Consider the following 13,125-nt stretch of genomic DNA (forward strand, 5'->3'; position numbering starts at 1 on the left):
TTCTCCCAAACCCACATCCCAACCCCGCCCCGCCCCGCCCCGCCCCACTCGCAATTTAACTATCCATCCCATGATCCCGGATGAGATACTTAGATACCTAGGCACGCGGGTGGAAACCAAATCCTTTGTCCAAAAATTAGAAAGATAGTAAGGTTTGATGGTTTAAGTTAAAGAGTTTGTCTGAATGACAGAGACTTTGTCATATAAAAATCATCCCCATTTCTGAAATGCTTCTCTAAAGAACTAATATACAGAGGTGTTCTCATGAGAGGATTAAATATGTATTATTCCCTCATTGAAAAACTATCACAGATCGAAATCCATATCAACTCCCTTTATTTAGGGTTGCTGAGTCGCAAAATATTATGGATACCTTTATCAAGTGTAACAAGTCACATGACTATAAGGTTCAAATCCTCTACATGAGAATTTTACCCAAAAAAAATAAAAAATCCTCTACATGAGAATAAATGCTGCAGCAGAAAGTCTAAAAATTCAAGAAATTTGCTTAAGCTCTAACTGAGAAGTTAGCTTCACAAAGTTTGATACATTCATGTAGTTGTGCACATAAGAATCTGATAAAAAAAGTCGAACATGCAACCTTTCCCTAGGACTTAGACCAATACACTACCGCCACTGGCAGCCACCACCACGTGGAGAGGTGCTTCTCCTTATTGGCAGTACCTCAAGTTTGATATATTATGTCTGAAGTATTGTTAACCCCAAGGGGGTAGTCGAGTTGACAAGAGACTTTTGCCTTAGGAAGCGTATGGTTCTGAGTTTTCCTCCTTTTATTTCCTTGGGACCACTTACACGGGAGTATTTAGTGCCCCCATGTGACTAGTTGGGCCAGAACTACACGATATCATATTATACTATCATACGACCATTATATAAAAATATGAATATTGCTATTCAAAACAGAAATTTTACTCTCATTTTCTCTTCCCAATGTACACGTCCCTCATTCAAACTGCAAATGCCTCCACCTCTCTCTGTCAGACATCACGACTCTCTGGATCAATGGCAAAATATTCCAATAAAAAACTATCTACCCTTTGTGGTAGCGCCATGCATTTCTCGGTAGACAGTCCAGGTTAAGGACAAATCTTACAATTTTTTAGACTTCATTTGTTCCTTGAGACTGTTGTTTGAGGTCTGGAGTATTAGGAAACACCTCTATAGATGGAGGGAGGGATTTCTTTTTTCTACATGTGGTATAGATGCATAGATTTCTTTGGGCTTCCAATATTATTATTTTCTTTTATAATTAAATCAATTTTATTGTTAAGAAAGGAAAAAAAAAAATGTATAGAGACTAGAAAGAAACACTACAAGCCTCATGAGGACCCATATCAGCAAACTACCCAATCATTAAGGAGTAGAGGGAACATCCAAAATTAAGAGATGGGGGATCAAAAGGAATATGAATAACCCACTATATAACTAGATTCTACATAAAATCTAAGATACCTGACAGAAATAATTGTTTTATTTCGAGACTTCTCTTTCAACAATAAGCATAGGTTTATTTTAATAATCTTTATTTTCAATGGTTCGGATGTCAAAACGATACAATACAAGGCAAGAATAAGGGTGTCAATTGGCTCGGTTCCGGTTATTCGGTTTAGTTCCTAGTGATGATAAGGTGGATCAAAGCCAAACACAGAACCGACTCGATTTCGTATTTAGATACTCAAGCTGATTCAATTTGGCTCAGTTCGGTTTTGATTCCAATTAGGTTATGATATGCAATTTTATTCGATTTTTTACCTAGGTTTTAATTCACTTATGAAAACGATTCTACTTTTGAACCATGACTATGATGGACCAAAGGCCATAATGGACACAAATTATGGGCCTTTTGACCATTACTAACTCCAAAATTATCTTAACATGTATATATGTGATGATAAATTGCAAAAAAACACTTACCACCTAAAAAATCTCTCATAATGATACGAGTTTTTTTTTTTTTTTTTGGTTTTAAGAGCAATTCGATTCGATTTTGGTTCGATCTGACGGTTCTTATACCTTGAACCAAAACCGAGCTGAACCGAGGAGCATACTCACATACTCAAACCGAATTTGAACCGAATAAATTCGATTCGATGAGATCCAGTTAATTCGGTAGTTAGTTTCGATTTGAAATTGACACCCTTAGTCAAGATTAATTTTTATGCTTCAAGCAAATGTGGTCTCTTTCTCTCCCTTAACAAATGTTCATAGGTGAATTTACACGAAAGTTTACTAGTATAAAATAGTACAAAGACCATTATTAGAGTAGACGGATAACCACTGCTTGAAACGCCTTGACCCATCGGGTCCTTAGTTGCGAACTTTTGGCCATTACGTACCATACACCCTTCCAAATTAAAAATCAATTGGGTTTGCAACCTCAGAGTCTCAAACTAGTAGTTAACAGCAAAATGAGGGACATGGTTTTCTAAGTAGGTCACTTAACTATCTCGCAAAAGGAACTAAGTGGAATTAAAGAAAAGGCACTTAAATTTCTTCTCAACGCATGGATCACCATTTCTGGTTTCCTTATTCACTTACACTTCTTATATACGCATGGGTCACCTTACCTTTTGAGTAATGTCGCATGGGTCACCATTTTGAGTAATGTGGGATTGTACTCATTGTAGATGAGCAACCATTAAAAGTGGTACCACTTTTTTTTGTTTGCTTTACTTTAATTTATTGTGTAGAAGTGGATGTTTTTCCAATTGAAATATGAATAGATTTTTTTTGTGTGGTGATAATGAAAAATCTTGTTGTAACGAAGGTTGGTTGTAAAAAGATTGTAACCTTATAAATAATTAAGATTATGAAACTGTTTAATTCAATTCTTATATATATATTTTTTTATGATATCGCTTACACAAGACCGGGTCAGAGACAGAAACTCTCTTGCAATGGCCCCAAGAAGTTACATGCAGCGATGAAGGTTTGATCACAAGACCTCGCTTCTGAGGCGGAGTACCGTGTCTCTTCTAAGCCAATTACGCTAACCCCTTGGGGTTATACAATTCCTATATAAAATGACAGATTTATCCTTAAAAAAAATGTATTTTTTCTCCCAAATTTTCCCTGTTGAATTTCATTTTCAAAGGGGCGTGTCATTAGCAGAACTTGAAGGTCACCGGTGAGGAGTTGGTGCTTGCCGGGGGGATGATTATGGAATTTTTAATAAATGTATTAGGGTTCAAAACTGTCATTTCAATTTTTAACTTAACACTATTAGATTAAAGGAGACGGTTGTAATTTTCAAAACCTTTGTGAATGCTATGACCTATGAGTATCATCGGGCTTAACACAGGGGAGGTCTATGTAAATTTCCCTATAAATAACTAAAATTACGAGACCCTTACTACCAAAAAAGAAAAATTTATGGTAGATAGGTTTAATGGATTAAGAGTTATAAACCTCAATTTATCTTTGATCAATGATTAATTCTAAATCAACATATACTTTTGTTCTAGTAAAATAGTCTTACCTTCCAATGTGGATCAGAGTAGATCATCAGCATTGACATGATACTAGGAATTTAGGGTAAAAAAATATATATATATGTTCTATTTTGATAAGAAATGTAAGAAACCAAAATCCACTTTTCCAACGTTTCAACATTATCGGTGAACTTCCAAGGGAAAAAAATTCCTTATAAAGTCATCTAAAGAAGAAATTAAAACTCCTTTCAGTTCTAGACCATGGCTTCTTCCTCCTTCTCCTTCTCCTTCTCCTTCTCCTTCTTCTTCTTAGTTGTCTTTCTCCACTCATGCAGTGCCTCGGCCATGCCAAAATTCCCAGCTATTTTGGTTTTTGGTGATTCAACTGTGGATACTGGCAATAACAACTTCATCTCAACACCATTTAAGGGAAATCATTACCCTTATGGTAGAGAATTCCCTGGTCAAATTTCAACTGGGAGATTTTCTGATGGAAAACTTGTTCCCGATATAGTGACTTCTGCCTTGGGAATCAAAGAGCTTGTACCACCATTTCTACACCCGTCTCTATCTGATGAAGAACTCCGAACTGGAGTCAGTTTCGCTTCAGCAGGATCAGGTTTTGATAAACTGACCACAATAGCATCAAGGGTGATACCAGTGCCACAACAATTATTGTACTTTGTGGAGTATATCAAGAGGCTTAATAAGGTAGTAGGAGAACAAGATGCTCAAAAAATTGTTAGTGGTGCCTTGGTTGTCATTAGTGCAGGATCCAATGACTTCCTCTTGAACTACTATGATTTACCAACAAGGAAGCAACAGTTCGATGTTGCTGGGTATGAAGATTTTATACTAGGAAAGCTGCAAGACTTAATTCAGGTAATCTCTCTCTCTCTCTCTCTCTCTCTCTCTCTCTCTCTCTCTCTCTCTCTCTCTCTCTCTCTTTTCTTTAAGAGCTAGCCTTAAGGAGAGGGTGCCCAAGTAACTACATGCATTTTGCGTGGATCCCCAACAATCTCCTCTTCCACACGAGCTCTCATACTACTTTTTAAGACTTGGGTAGAACTCATTCTTAAAGCTAGCTTTAAGGAGAGGGTGTCTTAGTACCTAGAAGTTTTCGCATTGGACTATTCACGTCCGATATGAGATTATTATTTCCCCCTTTTATATTAAATCCCGGCAACACATGCATGCTTATTACAATCTGTTTAAGTTTTGTCTCAAATTCTTCAACCGTTTTGAAGAATGATCAGCTCCTACATATTTTGGTAGCGATCCGAATGGAAAGTTTTTTGAGATCTGTGATGGAAGTAGAGGGGTTAGGCCGATCCCACGGTATGATTCGACTGGATTGACTGCGACCCGACGGGTTGACCCGCGACTTGGAGTATATAATGTACTATCGTCTTGTCAAGTATTGTCAATGTACTTTGGGGGTTTTTCGAGCTAGGGTTTAAGGCGAGTTTTCTCGCCACTGCTTGGGTGTAATCTCTCTTTTGCATAGTGAAACATCTTCTTCTTCGCCCGAGGACGTAGCACACCACACCTGTGTTTGAACCTCGTTAAATTTCTGTGCTGTGCGAATCTATTGTCTGTTCATTTTCGTATTTTTCTCGGTGTTTGCTCTAACACAATCCTTTCCCCAAAATCAACTGTAGAAACTGTTGGATATGGGATGTCGGAAATTCTTGGTAGCTGGAGTTCCTCCATTTGGGTGTTTGCCTATCCAGATCACAGCACAGTCAATAAATATTACAGATTCTAGCCGAGTGTGTGTTGAGGAAGAGAATGAAGATGCTCGCCTTTATAATTCCAAGCTTATGCGACTAGTGAAACAACTACAAGAATCGGGTCAAGGAAGCAAATTGGTGTACCTCAACATCTACGACCCTCTAATGGACATGGTCAACCACCCTCAAAAATATGGTGAGAACTCTCAACCCCTTCTATTTTGATACAGTTTAATCATGACTCTAATCTCTAAAGGAAGACTCTAATTAAGCCTTCATTAATTTGCAATTTGGAGAGAGCTAGGTGGGTCCGATTCCCAACAATAAGTTTAACATGCAACTAGTAAGAATATAATTTTTATGGGAGTAAATTCCCTTTGACACGTGTGTGCAGTTTCAAGCGAAGGAAGGGGCTGGAAAAGATGACCCTGTCCAATAGGGGTGGTATTTAGGTTCTTAAGGGGCAAGTTACAATGTTTCGGGTGGGGGTGTGTTATTTCAATTTTGAGCTGGCATCGTGGGGATCTATACTATCATGGATCTGACTCGGGTCCTACCCATTACATGATCTACCTGCTCATCTGCTTCTCTATTACTCTAATTTGACTCTATTTAGATATCTGATTAAATATTACAGCATGCCTTCACCCGAAAGTAAATCACCAATGTCCTGTGTTTTTTTCTATGAAATGGTGATTTGAAAATTCTAACCATTGAATATTTAGGAAATGATAAGGATTATGCCAAATTTAACCTGAGATTCAATGTATCCTCTCATACTTCCATACGAAGGCATACCCTTCCATGTACTTGCATATATGCATCCCCTATTATCCCTTGGTGATCTATGATTGATTTTTCATTTCCTTATTTTGTCACTAGACATGCAAACTCAGATTAGGTTGAAACTTAAGTAAATAGAGTTCCTCGAGTCTACCACTACAAAATATCTACCCATCTGAATTACCACATGGCAATTATTGGAGGACATGCTATTCTACTTTCATATGAGTGTGCAATCATGGTTAACACTTCAGCCATCAAATATGTATGAAAACCAGACCCATACATAACTAGAAACTACAAAATCTACCACTGTAGTAACACCACTGAAACTCAGACCATAAATTATTCAAATAATTCTTGAATATTATTCCTAACCCAAAGCCCTCCAGGAAATTAATGATAACCAGCCAAAAGATTTCACAAAAAATTTGCCATAAATTAGTGGTTAAGGAACAGTAACACACTGGAAAAATAATTTTTAATCCAAACAATCAACAAGAGTTCTGTAATTCTACTGATCTCTGAAAGAGGCTTAAATCAACCATTAAAATTTAAGACCAATAGATTTGATCTGATATTATCCATAAATTTTTGAAATTGAACTAAAATCCTAAGGGTGCCAATTTCAGGCCTAATCGAGACTCATTCAATTGATAAACGTGCCAAGCTCAAGCCTGACCCCTTTATAATTTATCGTTCCCGATGGACGGTGTAAGTCCAATGGGCTTCTGGCTGGCTAGACTGATTACAAGCCCGACACGTTTAGTATGACCGTTTATATGTATATTTTGATTTGATTTGATTTAATTTTTTTAATTTTTTTTTTAGAATAAGGTATATGTTAATATTTTTTGCCAATTATCAAATGTAATTAAATGTAAAGTATTTTATAAATTGTTAATTATTTAATAAATATACTAAAGTTCCTGAAATCTAAGACAATTAAAACCCATTTAAGGCCTGATTAGTAGAAGCCCAATTAAAGTTCGGAACTTGATCGAGACCGACCCATTTCTTAAATAGGCAGGTCATGATGCATGGGTATAGGCCTACCTGGCCCGATTGGGTCCGATCAAGACCAGTCTAGCGCGATTTATTGACACCCCTAAATCCATCCAGCGGTGGGTCCTTCGAGTGAAGTTATTCTTAATAATAGTATGGGAAAAGGCTCTATGAGCTGCTGGTGTAAAGTGTATGCCCATCTCTTTATTTTTATTTATTTATTTTTTATAATAACTATGCGTATCTCTCTCTTCCTCACATAATGACTTCGTTGCCCTCCAATATATGATACTAATATAGTATCACACCACATTGATGCACTCCTCTATACAGCTTGTTTAAATAACTCTCTTCTTAAGCTTGATTTTAAAAATCGAATCAAATCGATCAAAATCACTTGAAATGAATTGGTATTGATTGATTCACTGGTACGGTTTAAGGGTAAAATGTTTCAAAAATTCCTTTTTTTTTTTGGCCCCCTTGTCTCTAATTATAGATTAACTTCCTAACCAACCCCTGCCCCCAAGTATAGTTTAACTTCCTAACTAACTATGATCCAACAACCTTGAAACAATTCTTAGGGTTGGAATCCTTAGGAATCATGCATAAATAATACTAAAGTAAAGCAAGAAACAGCAACAAAAAGAAAACAATAATTTTTAGCATGCTTAACTAGTGGCCCATTTACAAAATATGACAATGGTGTCTTGTTATGTGATGACTAGATTCCCAAATCCTAATACTAGTTGACAAGCATGGCTTAACTTGTGGCCCATGTACAAAATATGACAATGGTGTCTTGTTATGTGACGACTGGATTTGCAAACCCTAATTCTAGTTGACAAGCAAGTCAACCAGCTGTGGATAACAAATGATTATCTAAAAAAAGGAGTCTAATTAGCACTATGTTATTGTTTGATGGTTGATTATCCTATTAAGAAAAGACAAAAACCTATTTTGAACAATCAGCTTTGATAAATTTATCAAAACAGTCCAATATCATTGTGCCATGTAGATGATGATATGATAATTTGATCATTAAATGGAAAATACATATGGTTTAGAATACCTACCTATCAAATCTAAAAGCTAATTCAATAAATACTGATCTCCATTATATTGGCATTTATTCTCATTTATGCTTATACACGTTAATGGTACCCTAATCATTACTGTGCTTTTTTACTATAACCCTAAATTTTCAAACGTTTATTTAACATAAGAAAAAAATTTATTTAGACTGAAATTTTACATGTGAACAAAATATTTTACAGTCTAACTGTTCATAAAATGTAAACCCATTTTATTAATAACGTGGTACATATTTGGGCTGCCTTAATATTTATAATATTTGTATTATTGTAAAAAAAAAAAATATATATTACAAAAAGAAATCACGAGTTTCATGTTTAATATATATGATTACAATCTTACCACTAAAATGGGTCATAGCTTAGTAATTATTACCACTCAAAATTTGAGTATGTGGCATATGTGATCATTCATTGATAGATCCAAACTTCTATCCTTACAGAGATCAAGGTGGTTAGCCATCATGGTTTTAGGAATTGGTATCGAATGTGATTGATATCATATCAAACTTATAAATCTTTCGATATGATATGGACCTAGTATTTTTTTACTAGCATATAATTTTTTCTAGTATCTGTCTAATACATATCAATATTGATGATGATCAATACCATAAACTAAATCAATGTTAGCCACTTGGCACATGTCATGCAGTGGTACATATTGCAATATCATTATGGGTATGGATGTCTTATGGCAGGATTTGTGGAAACAAAAAAAGGGTGCTGTGGAAGTGGATTGCTAGAATCAGGACCTCTTTGTAATCGACTCACACCACCATGTGCCAATGCATCTCAGTATCTGTTTTGGGACTCTATTCATCCTGGTGAAGTCGCCTACAGAGTCATATCCCAATTCGTAGTGGACAATGCTCTTCCTAGGTTCTTGTCCTAATTAACACTCACTTAATTCTACTTCTCTTAATTAAGGCAATGTTGGATTTAATGTTGTATTGCCCAATTGTTTTAAAGTTTCAATTATCTTTAAAAAAACAGAAGTCATACTTTTTTAAAGGGTGAGTCTGGTTGCTTTAATTTAATTTATTAAGACAAGGATCTGTTTCCATTGATATATGAAAATCAATTTTTATTATATTTTAACCCTTGAGTTGTGGCAGTAGATAGGTATTGAATCAGTCTTGATACCGATCCAATTTTAGAAACCATGTGAAATAAAAGTCAAGCAATATGGATATGGTCTGTTACATAGATTAGGTGTTGCTGTGTAACTAGGGTTTATCCTTGAAGCTAAAACTGCAAAATCCGACAAGTTCAAAGTTGTTCCCTACTCCCCACTCCCTCACCACCCACCAAAAATAAATAAATAAAATAAAATAAAAAATAAAGAAATTAAAACTCCTTTCAGTTACACATCATTGTAAAGGATACCAGCCATGCACCCATAACCATATTGAATGGTAGCCCATGCATATCTCTTAGCTTCCCTGTTCTTGTACTGTTACACAACTTGTAATTCCTGCTCATTACTATTACTAGTCTTGTTATAACAACTTATAAGGATAGTACAAATGACATAGAAATCACTAACTCTCTCACCCAAACCATGGTCTCTTCTTCTTCTTCTTCTTCCTCCTCCTTCTTCTCCTTCTCCTTCTTCTTTGTTCTCTTGCTGCTACACTCATGCACTGCCCACAACCTACCAAAATTCTCAGCCATTTTAATTTTTGGGGATTCGACTGTGGATACTGGAAATAACAACTTCATCCCAACAATATTTAGGGCCAACCATGCCCCTTATGGTAGAGAATTCCCTGGTCATGTAGCAACTGGAAGGTTTTCTGATGGAAAACTTGTTCCTGATCTAGTAGCCTCTGCCTTAGGAATCAAAGATCTTGTACCACCTTTCTTAGACCCACATCTATCTAATGAAGAACTCAAAACTGGAGCCAATTTTGCTTCAGCAGGATCAGGTTATGATGATCTAACATCAGTGGTATCAAATGTGATACCAGTGTCAAGACAACTATTGTTATTCGAGGAGTATCTCTTGAGGCTTAATTTGATAGTAGGACCAATAGAGGCTAAACAAATAATTAATGATGCCTTGGTTACGATTAGTGCTGGATCCAATGACTTCCTCTTCAGCTTCTATGATATACCATCAAGGAAGTTAGAGTATGATGTTTATGGCTATCAAGATTTCTTACAAGGAAAGTTGCAAGACTTTATTAAGGTAATCTCTATTTGTTCATAACCCAACAATCTCTTCTCTAACCTTGATTATGATACTAATTGTTAAAGCTTAGTTCATAGTCAGGATGCTTGGATCGGATTGGTATCTCTAATATTGATCCCCCCTCCCCGTAAGGTATAAGGGTAAATGGTCCAAAACACCAATTAAAAAAAAAAAGGGGGGGGGGGTTTAAATTCATCTGATTCAGTCAGATCCTGATCGATATTGGTTGAGATCTATCCCAAATTTTAAAACTTTGATTTAAGTAGAATTCATCCTTAAAATACCGTCGTGTTTATTTTTAACAACTGAAACTAGTTTTTGGTAACAGAAAGAAAAACGGTCGCTAATTATATATTTTCTTGTTGTTCCTCGAAGAGAGGGTGAGGGTGCCTAAGTATTTTAAGTCTCCACGTCGAGTCCGGATCTTCTCCATACGGCTGCATCCTCCAACCCATCTCACATCATCAATGGACACCGTCGGATTATTATTTACTTCCACCTTCTGCTTGGAAAAAAAAATCCATTCTAACGTTTTGTCCCAAAAAATTTGTAGAAATTGATATCCTTGGGATGTCGGAAGTTCTTGGTTGCTGGTGTTCCTCCATTCGGGTGTTTGCCTTTCCAGATCACAGAACAGTCATTAAATCTTACAGAATCTAGTCGAGGGTGCCTTGAAAAGGAGAATAGAGATGCTCGCGTTTATAATTTCAAGCTCGTGAGACTATTGAAAAAAATACAAGATTCCAATCCAGGAGTTAAAGTGGTGTACCTCAACATCTATGACCCTTTCATTGACATGATCGACCACCCTCAGAAATACGGTAACTCCCTTATTTATTTATTTTAATACAGTTTAATAATCACTATTTAATGTTCACCAAAAAACAAATTATTTTATTCAATATATGAAAAGAGTGAGTTTAAAATTTTGGAACGGCTATTCTTTGCAGTGAGTGCGGTGGTGTAGTAAGCATCAGGTGGTTGAGAGTATTTGGGCACATGCCCCGAAGTCGTCTCAACCATCCGATGCTCATCGCACCGCCGCACTCACTGCAAATGATGTTTTCACAAAATTTTGAATAAGATTAAAAAAAAAAAAGAGTGAGTTTGATAGAACTAGAGTCAGCCACCATGGTTTTAGGAATTAGTATTAGATGTGATTGATATTCATACATGATTCATACAAATCTACAGAGGCCAAGTAGGTTGTAATTTTTTTTTTTTTCTAAAAATGGTTTTTGATTCTATATCTATCTGATATGAACTGATATGATTGATATATATCGATATAGACGACGATAAATACCATGAACTAAATTTATTTTAGCCACTTGGCACAGATATTGCAGTTGTACATGCATGTTACAATATCATTGAGGGGTATGAATGTCTTGTGGCAGGATTTGTGGAAACAAAGAAAGGGTGCTGTGGAAGTGGATTGCTAGAAGCAGGACCTATTTGTAACGCATTCACAAAACCATGTGCCAATGCATCCCAATATCTGTTTTGGGACTCTATTCATCCTGGGGAAGAAGCCTACCGAGTTATATCCCAATTTGTAATGGAGAATGCTCTTCCCAGCTTCTTGTCCTAATTAACAATCACTTAATTCTATTTCTCTTAATTAAGGCAAACATTTGAGCTGCAATATAGAATTAGCAGCATCGGTGGGAAATTAGAGGCCTAGTTCTTGTCTGGTTGGATCTTATGTTGTAATCCTTTTTCAAGAGGTATAGTGGTCAATTATTTAACAATAAATCTCGGTCTCTCTTTTGCTCATTTGTTTTCAAGTTTCAACTATCTTAAGAAAAAAAAATTATACATTTCAAATGGTGCATCTTTCTTGTCAATAAAATGGTGAAATAAGAACATGAAATTTTCGTTTGACGATTTTTTTTTTTTTCATGTAGGAATAAAAAAGGGTTTTTAAAATAATTTGAAAATGATTTATCATTATATCTTTATTAAAAAAGGAAAAAAAAAACTCCTTGAACGCTTGGCCCCTACGCCCATGTGGGGACCAAAGAGGAGATTCACGTAAGCATCAACACAGGGTGGTTTTCTTGGATTTCACAGGGGTGAGGGCATCATTTTGCAGTCCATTGTGTTTGGGAGTAGAGATCATGTGAACATGGAGCATTCATTTCCCCTATTAAAAATTTCATATTATTCGAGTAGGTTTACAAAATGACAAGATTTAGCCCCCTCTTAGAAGAAAAAAAAGGGGAAATCTTGTTATAAGTTCCAAATAATCGGATATCTCCAAAGAGACGAAATCCTATTGTAAGTTGTAATCAAGGTTGGTACCAAAAAAGTCATAATCTTACTTTTTACTCTTTTGTATAACACAGTTTCTATGACTTGAAATCGTTACTTGGTCATGTGGCCATTGCTTTAGCATGGGGACCAATCAAGGGAGGCAAATAGGCATCCAACTAGGGGGTAGGGTAGTCTTTTTGCTACCACCTCTGGGTATAGGGGTGTGCGACCAAGTAATGATATTTTCCCCCACATGTTGTTTCACGTGCTTATTTAAAAAGTGTCTCTTTCATAATGGTATAATAATGACAATTTAATTTTAAATTATCTTGGAAAACTATTTTACTTACGTTATATAATTTTTTAGAATAAGACAATTGATAATCAAAAGAAGGTTACAACTTTTCACTTTACCAATTTGATGACAAAAGAAATGCACGGAAAATCTTGTTGTAACCAAGGTTGGTGTGAAAAAAAAAAAAAATTTGTAACCCTATTTTTTACAACAAGATGCACATAAAATTCTATTGTAATCGAGGTTGATGAAAAAAAAAAATTTAACACCACTTTTTCAACCTTTTAGTGAAACTTTTTTTTTTTTTTTT

At 35.8% G+C, this 13,125-nt stretch overlaps 2 protein-coding genes across 2 annotated transcripts; both read left to right on the forward strand.

Annotated features, from left to right (window-relative positions):
• Window positions 1-3,671: 3,671 nt before the first annotated feature.
• LOC122085203 (GDSL esterase/lipase At2g30310-like) lies at window positions 3,672-9,117 on the forward strand. The gene is made up of 3 exons (XM_042653675.1): window positions 3,672-4,334; window positions 5,114-5,381; window positions 8,766-9,117. Exons 1-3 carry the CDS (start codon window positions 3,714-3,716, stop codon window positions 8,957-8,959), a joined length of 1,083 nt encoding a protein of 360 aa, XP_042509609.1. The 5' UTR covers window positions 3,672-3,713; the 3' UTR covers window positions 8,960-9,117.
• Window positions 9,118-9,268: 151 nt separating this feature from the next.
• On the forward strand, window positions 9,269-11,947 carry LOC122085202 (GDSL esterase/lipase At2g30310-like). The gene is made up of 3 exons (XM_042653674.1): window positions 9,269-10,258; window positions 10,815-11,082; window positions 11,662-11,947. The coding sequence occupies exons 1-3, from the start codon at window positions 9,629-9,631 to the stop codon at window positions 11,853-11,855; spliced, it is 1,092 nt and encodes a 363-aa protein (XP_042509608.1). The 5' UTR covers window positions 9,269-9,628; the 3' UTR covers window positions 11,856-11,947.
• Window positions 11,948-13,125: the final 1,178 nt, after the last annotated feature.

Source organism: Macadamia integrifolia, chromosome 7 (assembly GCF_013358625.1).
Source record: "Macadamia integrifolia cultivar HAES 741 chromosome 7, SCU_Mint_v3, whole genome shotgun sequence".
Taxonomy (NCBI): domain Eukaryota; kingdom Viridiplantae; phylum Streptophyta; class Magnoliopsida; order Proteales; family Proteaceae; genus Macadamia; species Macadamia integrifolia.